At 42.8% G+C, this 18,667-nt stretch overlaps 1 protein-coding gene across 1 annotated transcript in view; it reads right to left on the reverse strand.

The window, feature by feature from the left end:
• Positions 1-2,364: 2,364 nt before the first annotated feature.
• Positions 2,365-18,667, reverse strand: part of Cep120 (centrosomal protein 120) — a 66,363-nt gene continuing 50,060 nt past the window's right edge. The window contains exons 20-21 of the mRNA XM_059245892.1: positions 8,099-8,244; positions 2,365-2,610 (exon numbers count right to left, since the gene is read on the reverse strand). Of these exons, the coding sequence (XP_059101875.1) occupies positions 2,376-2,610; positions 8,099-8,244 (381 nt within the window). The 3' untranslated portion in view covers positions 2,365-2,375. The remainder of the gene's footprint in view (positions 2,611-8,098; positions 8,245-18,667) is intronic.

Below are 18,667 nucleotides of genomic sequence, written 5' to 3' on the forward strand. Positions count from 1 at the left end.
TGCTTTCTGTACGAGCCTGGCCACCTAAGTTCAACCCCTGGTACCCATGTAAAGGCAGAGGGAAAGAACCGACCATACAGTTGTCCGCACACGTTTCACAGCACACACACAGAGTACCACACCCCACACACATCATGCACACATACACACTATTAGATCTGAAAAGTTTTTGAAAACTCATGTGAGGTAAGCCAGATGCAGTAGCAGTGAGACCACACTTTAGAAGTCCACACACAGCTATCAGAGAGAAAGTCCTTCCTGTAAGCTGTAATAACCAGGCCAGTCTAGTCTCAGTTCAACATCTGGGGTGTCTTCACACACACAATAAATACTGGACAACCTGTGAACTCCTCTGGCCAGTCAGTACAGAAAATCATATGGTCAGATGACTGTCATCTCCTCCGTTTGTACAGAGCCCCAGCACATCTTCAGACCACCAGTACACACCCAGATCTGCTTCACTGGGATAGCCCAGTAGAGGAATTCTCAAAGTGTACACAGACACAGTGCTAGCTCTACCCTGCAAACCCAATGCGCCCCTCTCAGGTAGCATCTTTAGAAAACTACAGACCTTACAGAGACATGCTCACTAGCTGCTGCAGGGGCCCCCACGCACTGACCACGACTTGAGCAAATGATGGGTGTGAATGTGTAAGGCACCACTTACAAATGTGTTGGCTGTTGCTGACGGAGTGACAAGCTAACATTTCAGCTTCTCCCCACTGTAAGACACGTCAAATATGCAGCAGAAGCACCTGGAACAAACAAAAACACAGGCAGAAGCCAGCACCTACGCTCAGCTCAGAAACAAAGAGAGACCGCAGACCTCAAAGATGCACACAGTTAGGATTTTATTTGTCAAATTACAGTAGCTCAGAGATGGCTTTCTGGAAGGCAAAGAACACATACACTTCACAAAGTCCTTTCTGTTTACCCTAAGGCCCCCTCTAGTGTTTGGAAAGCTCCAGGCTTCACAGGATGCTGGTGGAGGAACCAGCGTTGGGCCGGGACCTTCCAAAACAAAAATACTTTTGCTCCATTCATGTGTCACCAAAAAAATCAGGAACATGTAACCATAATTCATATTTCAAATCCCTGCTATGATTATCTGTCTCATCACCCTCGCATCCAGTAACCCTCTGTTATTTACTGGGTTACTCTTAGAAGACTAAGACTTCGTTAATTAAAGAAAAGAAGCATATGATGCCTATAGGGGTTCAATTTCACAAACAAGAAATATACTTAATGAACAATAATTACCATATAACCTACCCTGCCTTTGTTGAAGTTACTGGTAATTAGTACAGATGCCCTAAAGTATACACTTACATTCGTTATATTTGGGAATCAGAACTTTTAAACTTTATCCTGAACCGGGAGTTTGCTGATTAACCTGTTCAGTGTCACTGGAGACAGTGGTGAGTGCCGCCATGGGGGGAGATCTGGCTCTGGAGAACACCATCTAGAGGAACTCTGGATGTTCACAGGACACGGCACTGCACACACTTGCTCTCGGGTGCCTTTGAAAAAAGACTGAATGTAGAGCGAGTGAAAAAATAGTTCAGTTTTGTTTGTTTTGTTCAGCAAATGCCTTAGGTGTGTTTCCATATTCTGTTTCTGAAGCGGTAAGAGCTTACTACTGCCATCACTGAGAAATAAAGGCAACTGATAATTTTACCACCACCACCAGACCTCATCCGGTCTTGAGCAGGAGGCCCTTGGAGAAGACCAGATCAAGTTATTATCCTGTATTCTTAGAGTGGAGCAGGATGAAGTTTGGTATTCAATTGCGTATTCTACATCTGCGTGAACTGTACTTGAACAAATGATTAACTTGTCACCCAATATACCACACAGCTTCTCTGCCTGAGAGTGCAAACACCACAGGTAAAGGGAAAAAGACTGGTCCTATGAAGGGATTTTTAAAAATGGCTGCATTTAGAACTGGCTTCAACTGAAGACATCCACGGTCAAAGGAGAGGCAGGCAGCATCTTTAAAGTGCACACGTACTCTGGGGCTCAACAGGAGGAATTATGTAGCTGGAAATGACTGCAGCCAATTCCCCCGGAACACGGTGTGAAAAGCTGTTTTTATAGTCAGACAAGAGATTTGAAGCCCAAGAACACTGAAAAGTCATTTTAAATGAGCATATAAAATACATTACAAATGAAACCAGCATAGGAGAGGTAGCGTAAGTAAAATCAAATAAATACTATATACAGTAACATACAAAATTCAGCTTATAAAAAATTAAAAAGAGCATTCCAAAATAGTCATTTCTCTTGCTTTTGAGGATTTTACAAAAAAGTTAAAATCCAGATCTAGAGTACCTGCAGAGATCTCCCAAACGTCACTAATTACTAATTACTAATTACTAATTACTGGCAATGTTTTTTGCCAAAACCTCTCTGATCTGCCGGTCTAGCTCACTTATTATTCGGTCTTCGTGGTTATACACGCCGGTTCTCATCAGAGTGTCCCTTTCCTCTATCAGCCGGGTCAGACAGTCATCCAGGCCTTCCTCCAGCGCAGAGGCCCGCGGGCTGCCCAGCGGCCCAGCTGCTATCTCTCTGCAGTCCTGGTACTGCTTCTGTTCTTGCTGCCTTAACCTGAAAGGTCAAGAACAAACGCCACACTAGCTGACGAAAACCATTTTAGTTTTCCTAACAGCACTATTTAAAAACAAGGTAAGTCACAAGTGTGACTAGTGTTTTAGGAAGAAAACAGAAACTAATAATTACCACCTGACTAGTCAGAAGTACATTTATAAAGACATTTGTATATATACATTGATAAAAATACAAGCTGTGTTTGTACTTACAGAATGCACGAAAACAGCAAGGCACAGTGCGACATGCCCTAAGTCCAGCACCGGAGGGAGAGGCAGAAAGACCACAAATTCCAGGCCAGCCTGGGCTGCACAGCAAGACAGTTTTAAACACAAAAGCAAAGGACTAGGACAGAGCTCACTGTCAGCGAGACAGCACTTGTCTGCCACTTCAAGTCCCTTGGTTCAGTTCCTGACACTTAATTCCCACCCTGCCAAAAAAACAAACAAACAAACAAAAAACAACAACAACAACAACAAAAACAAACAAACAGGGTTTCTCATGCAACCATGACTGTCCTGGAACGCTCTCTGTAGACCAGGCTGGCCTTGAACTCACAGAGATCCTGCTTCTGCCTCCCTAGTGCTGGAATTAAAGGTGTGCGCCACCACAGCCCCCAGTTCCTGCCACTTAAAACAAAACCCAAATGTAGACACCACAGAAATTATACATCTGTATAAAGAAGAAAATGATAATAATCTTCAATTTTATCCAGAACATAAAAATAAATATTTTGTTTTTAATTAAGATGGATCTATCTACTTAATTTAAAAAATATTTATTTTTAATTATGTGTGCCATATAATTGTCTAAGTGTGGGATGTACACATGAATTCAGTTGCCATCAGAAGGTGTCAGACAGCCTGGAGCTGGAGTTACAGGTAGTCGTGGGAACCAAACGCGGGTCCTCTGAAAGAGCAGTACACACTACAAACCCCCGAGCCATCTCTCCAGCCCTAAGCTTTTTTAGTGATACTCTATATGCAGGCATCCTTCATTGTCTATCTTTAGTTGTAAATCAATCTTTGCTATTTCAACACAGAATTTTCTTTAAATTTACTCATTAAATAGCTACTTATACCAAAGCATCTTGGGGCACGTGCAGTGAGTCAAGAAGGAAAGAGCAGCCTGTGAAAGAGCCAGTGTCTCTGATTACTTATACAAGTACAACTCCGTGAACACGGAAGCCTGGGTCAGAGGGCATGGTGTGCAAAGATCTGGTCTGTGTATTTCCTGGTCTCAGTTCTGATGTCCTCATCTGGAGAGGGAGGTAGGAGCAGATGCTGTTTGGGTATTCCAATATTTCAGATGGAATACTGCCTTGAAGATGGACAATGGTGTTCCCAGCAGTAAGAACATGAACCCTTGTGATGGACCATTTTAGGATTAACTTGAGTTCTTTAAGAGCTGGTTATAATTCTGCATCTAATTTTGCACAGATCAGGGAGAGAGAGGAAGCAGCAGAATCAGGAGGCCTGGCCCCAGACAGTGCATGTTACTAGCAGTAAACAGTTTCATTTGTTCAGATGGTTCTGAAACACAAAACTGTAACTCCTTATAAAAGAAATGGACACTAAAGTACACAGCTTAAGGAGGGTGCCAAGTGCCTCCATCTGTTCTCAGAAAACATGTCAATACTAGGATGCTGTGCCAATGAACTCTAGCAACATTTCTAATTTCCCACTGAATTTGAACAATGCATGCAGATGAGTAAGAACCTGATTAGTTGTTTCCTTTACCCTAATTCATGTATGTGTATGTAACACACACACACACACACACACACACACACACACACACACACACACACACACACACACGGGGGGGGGGGGGGGCACACATTCATGCATGTCACAGCACATGGGCAGAGGCCAAAGGCCAACCTCAGGTAGTGGTCCTCCCTTCCACTTTGAGACAGAACCTCTTTGTTGTTATTCTGTGCTGTATTCCAGGCTAGCTAACCTAGGAGGCTTCTGGGAAATCTTGTCTCCTCCTCCCATTTCCCAGCAGGAGCATTGGGATTAGTGATATGCACTACTGTGCATCCTTTTCTTGTGTTCTTGGGATTCAAACTCAGGGCCTCATGCCTGCACGGCAAACACTTTTTATGTCCTAAGCCATCCTCTCCTGTGCTAATTATTACAGCCACACAGGAGGAAGGGGCCTTCTGGGCCAACTCACCATCCATGGTGCTAAACTATAGACCAACAGGTCTAACCACGTCCCCTTTAAAATTACCTGGTTATAGAAGGGAAAATGTAATTTTTATATAAGCAATAACCCCTATCAAGTATTTACTGACATTGTCACGATCACAATAGAATATTTAAACTTGCTAGCTAAGGAAGCCCTTAGAACTCCAACAGTAAACTTCGATAACATGCCTGACAAATGCTATCTCTGTCCCACTCACTTGCTTCCTGCCTCAGAACCTACAGGGCTGCTGTTAAAAAGTTCCTCATCATGTGAGCTCAGTATACCTCTTAATCCTCTTAATGTTTTTTGTTTGTCCAAGAGGAGAAGCCTATTTCCTTCTACTATGGCAGTCCTCCAGATATTTTCAGACAGCTAGTTATCCCTTCTCCCACGGGCTCTCTTCTCCAGGTTCAATATCCCAAACTCTCTCCTACCCATTTAATGATATATTGAATCTTGCTGGCATGGTCCCACTGCACTGAAGATATCTTGGCATCTGATATCTCTCTCTCTCTCTCTCTCTCTCTCTCTCTCTCTCTCTCTCTCAGTTTTTTTTTCGAGATAGGGTTTCTCCGTGTAGTTTTGGTGCCTGTCCTGGAACTCACTCTGTAGACCAGGCTGGCCTCAAACTCACAGAGATCCACCTGCCTCTGCCTCCCGAGTGCTGGGATTAAAGGTGTGTGCCACTGCCGCCTGGCTTCTGATTTCTCTTAAAGGAAGAAACACCCTGGTAAGAACCCCAGTGACATTTTCTGCAGTGAATAAGAACATGGTGCCTGTGACCGTCCTTAGCTGCACCAACTCTTTGGCAGCAGAGTCACAACAGTAAGAGTGGCCATGGCTTCTCTGTGTGAACTGTTTTGCACGTCTCTCCTATCACACACTGACTGTCTTCTAACTTACACAGAGGACACTGCATTTGTCTCTAATGTTTCAGTTCCGAGTCACGATGTATTGAAGAGTATTAGTAAGACTCACTAGGATTCACAGGCACCTTCGGTCTCCTTTTAAGCAACCAAAGAGACTTGAATACACAGCACACCCTTGGTTTCTGTGCTACACGGGACAGCAACGTTTCAGAGGAAAAGGATCATGTTCTAAGTCAGTGGTTCCTGGTTGCCAAGTCTACAGTGTTGCAGATACCAAATGTTTGTTGAAAACTTGGCCAAAGGTCCTCAAGACTAACTTTTGTTTCTCCTGCCACTGTAGCTGGACTGAGCCTGTGCTTCCAGGGACAGCACTGAATACTCGACAGTTTATTTCTGTGTGACTGTCCCAGGATAACTGTTAACACTGATAAAGGAAACAGAATTAATGTATAAGCAATTTCAAACTTAGCTATTCGTATTAGTAACACAACAGCTCTGACTGAGCCCTCCTGCAGCAGGGATTTTTAAAAATGGTTTATATGCCTAGCTTACCTTTTCAAAAATTTCAAAGGAACTCACTGAGAAAGGTTGGAAATGAGATCAGAGATGAGGACAAGATTAACGAGAAGGACTTCAACACCTTTGGAAAGCCACACAGCTAACATCACGGACCCTGAGCTCAGCTAGTTTCTGGAGACTATCTGTAACTTCTGTGTCCCCCTGGCTTACCTGTGGTGCTGTTCTCACCTGGACCCTGATGTCCAGCAGTTCATGTTAGGAATCACTAAGCAGCATCCGTGAACACAGCAGCTACAGCCTGCCCTGTGCATGCTTCTCCTTTCTGTGCTTTCAAATAACCCAATGTACTATGATCCAAAAGCCTTGGATGGAAAATGCCCCCAAATAAGCAGTTCCTAAGTTTTAGAGTACATGGCCCTCTGAGCAGTGTGCTGGAATCTCAGGCTATCCAGCAGATCTGCCCAGGCCATCAATCATCCTTCTGTTCAGCTGTATCTCCTAGCTGCCGGCTAGTCTCAGTTGTCTGATGGACTAGCATGGCATCGGAGGGCACGTGTTCAAATAACTGGTCATGGTATCTCCACCATCTATCAGCTACCACATCATTAGAAGGGTGAGCACAAGGCATTCTGACGGATGCCCGATTCTTGCTGTGTCTCATTCGTAAGCCCATCGTATGGATGCAAACATAGGAAAACAGTAAATGAAGTGTCTAAGGCCCTGCTATCTGAGTGTCCACTGTGTTTTTAAGATGGTGATCTTGGAAGGCAAACATCTCTGACTTCATGTATTCACAGGACAAGCACATCTCTGTTAAGTGCACAGCACCACTTAGTAGGCTTGGGCTGCCAGAACAAAATAGGACAGATTCATGCTTCTAGCATGTCCAAGATCAGGGTTCTGTCACAGTCCACTCTTTTGCTCTGTCTATCCTCACACAAGAAGGGGAAGAAAGTGAGCCTGTTCCCTGGTGTCTCTCAGATGAGTACTAATCACCTGTGAGGGCTCCGCGATCATCACCTTATCTACACCCAAGTGTCTGCTAAAGGCTCCCTCTCCAAATACTACCATATTGAAGGTTTGGGCTTCAACAGGTGGCTCCCAGGGGAGCAAGGTATGCACATCTGTATCTACCTGATAGTCTATGGTAGCTCCATGTATAAAAATACGCAGTTAACAACATAATGTGGGCCCAGAGCTCAATTAGATGAAGTTAAGAGAATTTAGAAGGTCACTGAATAATGTCAACTGTAAAAGTCATCTCTAGGCCATGCTTAAGGCATAATAGTGCATAATAATAATATGCACTATTATTTTCTTCAACAAACATAATTTGGCAACTTGTGCTATAAGCTTGGATGTTGCTGTCCATTTATGAAATAACATGATGCATACCTTCCAAAATGTGCTGTCATACGAAACACCTTAAAGTAACTGGAGAGATGGCTCACTGGTTAAGTGCACTTGTTGCTCTTCTAGAGGACCTGGGTTCATTTCCCAGCACCCAGCTTCCTCCAGCTCCAGGGAAACCAACATCCATTTCTGGCTTTCACAGGTACCCACACATATGTGGCAGAAACATGCACAGACACACACATATAAAATAAATAAATGTAATAAAAACAATTCTTTAAAACAATTTAAAAAGCGCTATGCTATGTGTTAAACACTGTTTTGGTAAATGAGAAATTTTTTTGCCTATCAAATTTGTAGATACTACAAAAATGAATCTTACTCTTTGAACATGCCTTATATCACATCCACACAAACATGTGCATGTATTTGTTTTATCTTCCCTTAGATCGATCTGACACAGTGCCCTCCTTAGTTCAGGGAAGACTAAATTGAAAGGCTGTCGCATCAGACCATGTTAGCGGCAAAGGACTCATTTGTGATGACGGTACCTGTTCAGTTCGTTCCGTATGTCCAGCAGTTCCTGTTGCTCAGTTTTTACTGTCTCCTTCTCCTCGGCAGCCAGGTAACGCAGGCGCATCTGCTCCAACTCCTCTTGCTGCTTTTTAAGGCGAGCCATTTGACTTTCTTGCTCCTTCTTCAAAGAAACAAAAGTTGACATGTTTATCACCAGAATGCGCCCATTTCTATGACTTGGACTTATGACTATAGGACCCTACTTGGGACAGAACAATACGCTGCCAATTCTGGGCCAAATGCTACTTAGGATGCCCCACTTTCTTCCTGAAGATCTTTTCATCCCTCTCTTTCTGACGTCCTAACTCATGGCCAACGAGGATGGGGTTTGCCGAACAGTTAGCGTGTAAGACTGTGAGGCAAGAGCAGCTGCTTGTCAGCATAACGGACTGCAGAAGGACCCGCATCTGTGAGCATCTAGGAGCCGTGTCTATGCACTATTGTGTCTACAGAACTTTAGCAATGCTCTCTGATCACTAAGCCCAACCAGCTTAGTTAACAGTTTTCTTTTCTCCAGGCTCATATGAAAATCTAAGCACATATTCTTTTTCTTTTTTAAAACAAAATGAGATCAAATGATACACCTTAACTTTCATTTAAAAAATTAACAATTCTTCCAGAGAAATACATGAAAGGTTTTAAAATAAACATGGCACTCGATGGGATGAAGCTATTCCATGATTTATAAGAAAGCCTCTATCATTAAGTTTTTAGAGTGCTTTAGTAAGGCCCGGAACAATGTAATATGGAGCTTCTAAGTCCACCTGTGTATTTCTCTATAGAGGAGTCTATTCTTTCCTTAGGGCAGAACTTCAAAGAGACAGCAGGGTCAACAGGTGGCATCCTCACTGTGTGTGTTAGGATACCACTATGTAACCCTGGCTGGCCTGGAACTCACAGATCTGCCTGCCTCTGCCTTCCGAGCCCTGGGATTAAAGGTGTATGCTGCCATGCCCAGTTCATTTTTTTTCCTAACTAAATTATTGTCTGATTACAGCAAATGGAAAATTGTCTAAATGCAAGGGGTATTTTGCTAAGTTGTTACACTGTGGATCACACACATAAAAGGTTACCATAACTCCTGAGTCTGTCTCCCCCCCCCCCCCCCCCCCCCCCCCCCCCCCCCGGTTACACGTACTCCCCTCTTCTCCTTCCCCAGGCACTAACACTTTCCAAAGGTAATCACTACCCTGACTCTCACAGCACAAGTGCGTGCTGACTGTTCTGAGTTCTACGTAGAATTGTCAAGTCCAGATTACTCCGTCTTGGGCTTCTTGCACTTAACACTGACCAGAGAGTCATTTGTACTGCCCTATGCAGTTCATTACTCAGTTTATGCACTGCTGAGGGCCATTTGGGCAGCTTCTAATCTCATACTATAAATAATGCCAATGTTAAGATGACGATGCATTTCACCTGGCCCTATACCTGGGTCAGAAAGCACAACTGCAGGATTAGGAAAGATCACCTGACTGTGGGTAAGGTGGTCCATCACTGAAGAGCCACTGTGAGAGTCCCACCCGGGTCCTGGATTTTTGGCCAACATTTAGTGGTTTTTTTTGTTTTTTTTTGTTTTTTTTTTTTTTTTTTTTTGTTTTTTTTTTTCCCTCTTCTTTTTAACAGTTCTGAGAGATCACATAGTGGTTTGTCCTGATTTTATTTTGCAAAAGTTTCAACACATTTTAATGGCATTTGGTTGTGCTTATCTATAAAGTTCTTACTAAAACTTCTGGGGTTTTTCTCTCTATAGCTGTTTATCTTATTGGTGTTACATTTCAAAGATTTCCCATGACTCTACTTTGCCTTTTCACCTTCAACAGGGTTTTGGGATGAACTGAAGTCCTTCATCTCAACATAGCCCACATGGTTCCATCAAATCCTTTCTAGCAGGCCCTGTCTTTGTTTTTTGACTTGTATCAGTCTTGAAGATATTATTTTTACATTTATTTATTTATGCATGTCTGTGTGTGAGTGACTAAGAGAGAGAGAGAGAGAGAGAGAGAGAGAGAGAGAGAGAGAGAGAGAGAGAGAAAGGGAAACATGCACATGAATGCAGGTGTTCAAGGAGGCCAGGCCAAGGTGTTGGATCTCCTGAAGCTAGAATTACAGGCTATTGTGAGGCACCTGATATGGGTGCTAGGAATCAAACTTGGTCTTCTGGAACAGCAGCAAGTGCTCCTACCCCCTGAGCCATCTCCCCATCCTGGAGCTATTCTTTTATAGTACCTTCTGGAAGTGTCATTTAGATCAGAATGTATACAACTGGCTTTGCGGACAGTGTGAGATCGAGACTTCCTTCTAAGGACAGTGTTGGTGGATGTGCTGAACTGACCTGCTTCCTCTCTGTGCACTAACACTACACTGCTTGACTACAGGGTCTGACAAAAATTCATCTTAGCATCCACCAGGCTAAGGAATCTACCTTTGGTGGTCTTCAAAATTTAGCTCTTCCTGCTCCCAAATTTTCACACAAATATCTATTTCTAGAAAGAAAAATCAAGAACAAAAGCCTGCTGGATTTATGGTTACAGGGAAGCTAAGATCAACTTTCCTCTCCCTGTGTGTCTTCACATCACTGACAGCCTTGACGGTGGTTTACAACTAAGCCTGGGTGTTTTTACTTCTGTTTGGTGATTCTGGTTCTCTCTAGTTCTCTGTATGCTAAGGATAATGACTTTTAAACTGCACTCCTATGTGACTATAAATGCTTCTGAAGCCAGAGGTTTTATACTTCTTTCGCTGACTAATGTCCTCTGGTAGAGAAACTTTTTTTCATAGACAGCCCCAGAGCACTTGGTAAACTTGGCTACTTCTGATAGAAAACCAAAAAGTGTGTTCAGAGACCCTAAGTACACGTGACTGCTGAAGTAGTCCTTGACTTTACAGGGCTACAAAAGACACACTCAGTACTTGGGACTTGGGGACAGCTACTCGCCTCGGTCTCAGGATCAGGAGGGTAAATGACCAACACTCCACTGTTGCAGAGCTGTGTTGTTAGCAGGTAAGGTGCACAACACACTGACCCACAGTGTTTTCCGCATGTGATGGCCTGTCCATCGAGGGCATTTGTACATCTGTGTCTCCCATGAATACCAGCAGCAACCTTATTTTCCCTTTCCAGTTAGGACATCTCTCCTTCCTCTCTCTCCTCGGTAACCACTAGGGATGGCACGCACCATCCCCTCTATATCCCTAGCTCTCTTTCTTTTATTCATGTATTTTATATGTATGAGTGCTCTGTCTCCATGCACACCAGGAGGAGGAATCTGATCTCACTAGAGATGGCTGCAAGCCGGCATGTGGTTGCTGGGAATTGAACTCGGAACCTCTTGAAGAGCAGCCAAGTACTCTTAACCACTGAGACATCTCTCCAGCAACCCCTCCTGCCCCCCCCCCCCCCAGCTCTCTTTCTTATGACACTGGAACATTTTCCAACATACTGTCAGTAGAAAATGGAGTTCTAGAGGAGAAATTCATTTTTTTTTTTTCTTTTCAAAACAGGGTTTCTCTGTGTAGCTTTGCGCCTTTCCTGAAACTTGCTTTGAAGACCAGGCTGGCCCCGAACTCACAGAGATCCACCTGCCTCTGCCTCCCAAGTGCTGAGATTAAAGGCGTGCACCACCACCGCCTGGCTAAAAATTCAAATTTTTAAGAAGCTTTTTGTAGGTTTAATGTGAACATTAAATTAAGAAATGTCCCTTTGTTCTTAGTTCACTTCATATTATTGTGAATGCCTGCGGATTCTTTCTACAGCTACTCATGATCTTATGACTTTACCTCCTGCATTGTTTATTTTTAAAGACAGGGTCTCTCGACATAGTCCTGGCTGTCCTGGAACTCCCTATGTAGACCTGGCTGGTCTTGAACTGACAGAGAGAGATCGGCCTGCCTCTGCCTTCAGAGTGCCAGGATTAAAGGCAGGCAGCACCATGCTTTGCCCTTCTGTATTGTTTTTAAGTAGTAAATAACCTCTTTGTTTCCTGAGCAACCCAGGGTGTGACCCTTCCAGGTCTTGTACCTAATTCAGACTAACTGGCTAGGTTTGCTTTTGTAATTTCTAAGCCCATATAGATTAATTTTAAGATTTAGGATCATGGTCATTATTCTGTGGTCTCTTATAAAAGATTTTTTAAAAATAGTCTGCGGAGTTGTGGAGTTATGGTTATTCTTACACTGCTCACTTAAATTCAAATGTTTGAGGCAAGTTTTTTTTTTTTTTTAATTTTTTGAGACAGGGTTTCTCCATGTAGTTTTGGTGCCTGTCCTGGATCTCACTCTGTAGACCAGGCTGGCCTCGAACTCACAGAGATCCGCCTGCCTCTGCCTTCCAAGTGCTGGGATTAAAGGCTTGCGCCACCACCGCCCAGCCATACAATTACTTTTAATTCTTGAGTCATTTCTGTAGGTTGTTCATCATATTCACTTGCACTTATTTACAGCATCCTAATCTCTTCATATGCCGGTTGGATCTGGAGTCCTTTCTCCCTTCTAACACTCTGCTGTCGACAGGGAGCCTGTCTTTTCTAAAGACTTCCTCTCAAAGAAACAACTTCTGACTTTGTGTGGGGGAGTGCATGCGTACCCGCATGTGGGTGTAAACCTGGGGTGTTGTTCAGGGACCTTGTTTTTGAGCTGATACTGATACTTGGGATTCAGTGATAGGTAGGTCTATCTGGTTGGTGTGGCACAAGGAGCTGCCCGTCTCTGCCTCCCTCCCCAGTGCTGGGATTATAAGCACATACTACCATGCCAGGTTTTTTATATGAGTGATGGCGTTCAAATGCAGGTCCTCATGCATGGAGGGTAATTACTCTTCTTATTTTGTAGTGCAGCTATGGTTAAATTTCTCTCGAAGCACATCCCCCTTCACAAATTTCCTGCTCTGATATACTACATTTTATTATATTGCATTTTAATTATTTTGAGTTCAAATATTTTCTAATCTTACCATGGCTTGAATTTACAATGGGTTATTAGAAGTAAACTACTTAAGAAATGTCCCATGTTATTGAATTTTATTAATGTTTCCAGCTCAGTATCCCTGTGAGCAGGGCACATTCTAAACTACAATCTCTGTGAGTTCGAGGCCAGCCTGGTCTATAGAGCAAGTCCTAGGACTTCCAGGGCCGTTACATAGAGAAACCCTGTTTCTAAAAACAAAAAACACACAAAACGGTCACCTGCTGCTCTTATCTTTGCTCAGTGGAAGTGTGCTCCTACCTACCCACCCCCTAGGACAGCCTTCAATAAGCTGCTTTGCTTTGGGGCAGTTTTCTTATGATGCTTATAGGTATGGCTTCCTATGCACTCATCTGTCTGGCATTTAAAGATCTCCTTGGTTTTTGAGATTATATCTATACACACACACACACACACACACACACACACACACACACACACACAGATATGCACGTACATACAGATAGCTATGCTTACACATGAAGACATCTCCCCAGCCCTTAACCTATACTTGATGCTCTTTCTTGGCTGTAATGACTATTTATTCTCCCTACTTCAGTCGGAACAATGTTTATCGCCCTATCTTCTAATGACCATATCCCGTTTCTGTCACGTTTATACTCTGCTCTTGATTCTCGTTCTGATCGCTCCACTGTGTCACCTGTTTTCTAGAGTACAGCAACTGTAGCAGTCCAGACTTCTTGTCTAATGACTCCAAAATCTAGATCACCTGGTACATTTCTATCAAACAAACGACAGTCAGGTTTCCACTGATTAGGACTCTGGCCAACAAACACATCAAAAAGACGCTAATAAGTCATTAGTGAGGAGGAGAGTAAAACTGAAGACACAAAATAACATTATTTCAACTTTACCAAACTGAACGTTTGCAGCCGTCTAACAGTAGGCATGTATTGGCAACAGTGTGAAGAGAATCATCATCGTGTGCTGCTGTTGCTGGTGTCTGTGGTACTGGGGCTGGAGCTTGCCTTACACATACATACTAGGCAAGCGCTCTCCCCAAGCCACATCTGCAGCCCAGTACAACTGCTTGAAATTTAAAATTAGCACAGCCACGTCAGGAGGAAACCGAGCAACACTTAGTAAAGCCTAAAGAAGAAGTGAACGCATTCTCCTGGTGTCTGAAATTCTATCTGAAAACTGTTACTTGTGTGAGAACTGCTGAGGACTGCCTTACCATAAGGAAACCTGTAAAAGGAGATTCACCAAAGATTATGTATAAAACCTGCACAACTGTGGTGTCTTCCTGCAAGGCTACTCCATGGAACTATTTCATGAAGATAAATAATGCTGTTTACAACGGTTTTTAAAATTTCAAAACTGCCCCGTGTTAGGCATTAAACATGGAAGCCCCACCGTGCTGGGCAATCACTTTATACCAGTGTATTCCCAGTTCTTTTACTCATTTTGTGTGTGACTGCCCATGCAGAGATGTTGGAAGAGGCTGGCTATGCCGCTCCTTCACTCTCCTCCTTACAGCCTTGAGACAGGGCCACTCACTGAGGCAAGGTCTTACTAACTTGCTCAGGCTGGCCTTGCATTCATCTTCCTGCCTCATCCTCACGAGGAGTTGAGGTTACAGCTCTATGCCACCAGGCTTACCTGGATATATTTTAAAAATGTTTTATGTGCTGAAATTAAAAAGAAAAGCAGATCAATCATAACTGTTAAAATTCAGGATAACAGTACTCACAAGAAAGCAGGAAGGCAGAGCTGAGAAAGGCACAGTTTAAAAAATAAGTGGGGGAGAAGCTCGGTGTGTACAGAGAAGCTGGGTGTGTATGGAGAAGCTCAGTGTGTACAGTGCTCAATGCACAAGCCTAAGGATGTGCATGGCACTCCCATTCTCTACATTAAAAGCTAAGCACGGCTGTGTGCCACGGTGCTGGGAAGTCGGAGACAGGAGGATCCCAGCGGTTCACTGACTGCCGGGCTAGCCAGTTGGTGAGCTCCAAGTTCACTGAGAGACCCTGTCTCAATAGAAATGGAGAACAATCAAAGATGATGTGTGACCTTTGTATGGGGCTTTCATAGGTGCAAGCATGGGTGTACACGCCTACCCATAAATACATTCCTTAGAGAAATTATTTTAAGAAAGGAAAAATATGTGGGCAAAAATACAGTAAATGATAATCTCTAGATGGGGAGGAGATAAGATTATTGTTGATTTCACTTTTATGTTATAGGGTGCTACATCTCTAGTTGTTTGAGCCAGTGTTCTCACTGTGTGCTCTCACTGTGTGTGTGTTCTGTGTGTGCGCTCTCACGGTGTGTTCTTACTGTGGTCTGTTCTCACTGTGGTGTGCTCTCACTGTGGTGTGTTCTCACTGTGTGCTCTCACTGTGTGTGTGTTCTGTGTGTGCGCTCTCACTGTGTGTTCTCACTGTGGTGTGCTCTCACTGTGGTGTGTTCTCACTGTGTGCTCTCACTGTGTGTGTGTTCTGTGTGTGCGCTCTCACTGTGTGTTCTCACTGTGGTGTGCTCTCACTGTGGTGTGCTCTCACTGTGGTGTGTTCTCACTGTGTGCTCTCATTGTGGTGTGCTCTGTGTGTGTGTTGTGTGTACTCTCACTGTGGTGTGCTCTCACTGTGGTGTGCTCTCACTGTGGTGTGCTCTCACTGCGTGCTCTCACTGTGTGTTCTCACTGTGTAGTCCTGTCCAGCCTGGCACTTGTGGTGACTGATCCTCTTGCCTCTGCCTCCTGAATGCTGGGATTACAAATATGTACCACCTCAACTGGCAAAATTTGCACTGTTTTTAAATACTGAGAAAAAATATGACTACAGGGAGGAAAAAAAAAAGAACAGAAGTTGACTATTTAACTTCAGGCTACTGAAGTTGTTCGGAAAATGAACTTAACAACACCTCCCAACACACCAAAAAATCTTTCAAACACCCTGCCTTTTAAAGCAAGCATGCCATATTGTTAATAATTACATATGCATGCAAAATCTGCAGAAACAAGGGCTTTGGCCAGTGCTTCCCACTGCCAGGTGCTCTGGGCTAAAGGCTCCTCAATCAAGTGAGTATAATCTTTATTTTGCCCTGGCTGCCTATAAATCCAGAAAGGAGATGTAAACATGCATACACTAGACTAAACAGCGGCTACAAAGTGGCCACTACTTACTCTCCCACTCACACATACCATCCAAGTCTGTGGGAAAAACGCAGAACTAAGCTAAGGAGCTCAAGTCAAGTTTTCTGAAAATAACCCAGAGCTGACAAGTCAGTAGGAGGGCCTGGATGGTTTCAAGACACAGTTTTTAACCAAGACTTGGACCTCCAACTGTTTTCTTAAACAAAGATTTACATCCCCATCCTTGGCTAAATTACTTATAAATTAATCAAATTAATTACTCCGAGTGGATACGCAGGAGGCTGGACAAGATAGTGCTGATGTCAGCCGATGAAGTCTGCGTTGCTTTAACTAAATATATTGGCTTAGTTTTAAACACATCTACTGTGCACAAATATGGTAAGGGACCCACGTGCTACTAAATAAAGTCTTAGCTCTGTTTCCTGTCCTGGGAACAAACATACAGGAGTTTTAAATATGTAACAGAGTGAAAATGTTAAATTTTTATGACTAATTCCTATTTCATAACAATGATTCACTAATTTTTAAACAATGGTAGTTTTTTAGTCCGCTTACAGATCGACATTGTGGCAGTGGCAGGCAATCTTAGGTATTCAAGCATTTACTTAGATACCAGTTTAAAAATAGTTCTGCAGCACATTTTCACAAAGAGGGAAAAAGAAACTAAATCGCCCCTGCATGTCAAACAAGTACTCCTAATGTCTCAAGAACCAAACCCAGAATAAAAGAGTATTGTTTCCTTATTTTTAAATGGGGACTCACTTCATGTCAAATTTATTTACTTATTACAGCTGTTGCCATAAATTACGAAAAAAAAATTAGAAAACTTCCAACTTGGATTGAGGCTGAGAATGAGAAGGAAAGTTTTCTTCTAAACAATTAGAAGGTTACAATTTTTTAATTCACAAATTGACTCTACCAGGTCACCTCTGAGTAATGGAAATCTCTCTTTAAACATTGTTCTGGCAATGGGCACCAAGCATTAGATCTTATTTCCAAGACTTACCAGCTGGGTTTTGTCATTAACATTTATTAACAATCTAAGATATGGCTTTCACCGTCTAATCCGCACTATACGAATGTTTTCTATGGCCCTCCAGAGGGATTTGATATGACAAATTACTGGCAGAGATTATAGCCTCGTGGCTATTCACCAGAGGCAATGTAAAATTAACATGGTACTAATCCAATTTAAACAAAAAAGTTGCACAAACAATTCTCTGAACAAAAGCAGAAAGACACTTCCAATTTTATATTCAAACACAAAATAAATATGTTTCTAATAAAGAGTTTTAGGGAAAAAAATTAGAATTTTCACACATGTGAAATGTGCCAATTTAATGAAGTTATTAATTTTAATCTTGCAAAAACAGTTAGTGGCACAGCATAATTCACTATGAAGACCCCAAGGGCTATTGCTTTTCTTAAATTATTGCATCTCAGTATGGTCTGCAAAACATCAAAGGTTCCTAGTGACCTCAAAAGTTGTTTATAATGTTGTTTCTAAAGCAGAAAGTTTACAGGATAAGGGATAAAATTAGTCTAAAATGAGAAAGTACTAAACACACTGCACTCACTCAGAGACTGCTATTTTTAAATTAGTATTTATTATGTATGTATTAGCTGTGTGTGTGAGATGCATACATGGGCGTAGATACCCACGCCTATGCACTCACGTGGGGAACTGGCTGTCTTCCTCTGGTGCTCTCTGCCTTATGCGATGAGACAGGGTATCTCGCTCAACCAACAGAATTCACTGTTTTGGTTAAGGCTTGCTGGCCAGCCAGCTCCCAGGATGGGCTTGTCTGCTCCCACCAAAGCTGGGGTTCCTGGTACACACGGCCATGCCCAGCTTTTTACATGGTGCTGAGGATGTAAACTCAGGTTCTCACATGCAGAGCCAGTGTGCTTACCCAGTGTGTCCTCTCCCCAGCACCGAGACGGTTGCTTTCAGTTTAATGGACTAAGTTTTGGAGAAATATTAACTCAACAGTTTTCTTTCCTTAATAAATTTACAACAACGCAAGAGAAAGAAACTGAATGTGGGGTTGGGGATTTAGCTCAGTGGTAGAGTGATTGCCTAGCACTTTGGTTCAGTCACGGAAAAAAAAAGAAAAAAAAAAAAGAAAGAAAGAAACTGAATGTGATATCCTCTCTTATTGGGAACAAATAATAAAAATTATTTTGCCAATTTTTTTTAAGCCAGAGAGTGAAAATGCCCAGGGAGAAAGAATAACTAGAAAACAGAGTAAATGAGAAGATCTAGAAGACACAAATGTGAGGATGTAGGATTAGCAATGAGGAGTTTGAGGAGTGGGAAGATTTCATAATCCTTGGCTTTGTTCTTGTTCCTGTTTTAGAGTGTGTTTCCATGCATGCATTCTGTGGAGGCCAGAGGTGGACACCAGTGTCTTCCTCAATCATTCTCTATCTTACTTCTTTGGGACAGTCTCTCAAAATGAACCTG

This window comes from Peromyscus eremicus, chromosome 19, assembly GCF_949786415.1.
Source record: "Peromyscus eremicus chromosome 19, PerEre_H2_v1, whole genome shotgun sequence".
Classification (NCBI taxonomy): domain Eukaryota; kingdom Metazoa; phylum Chordata; class Mammalia; order Rodentia; family Cricetidae; genus Peromyscus; species Peromyscus eremicus.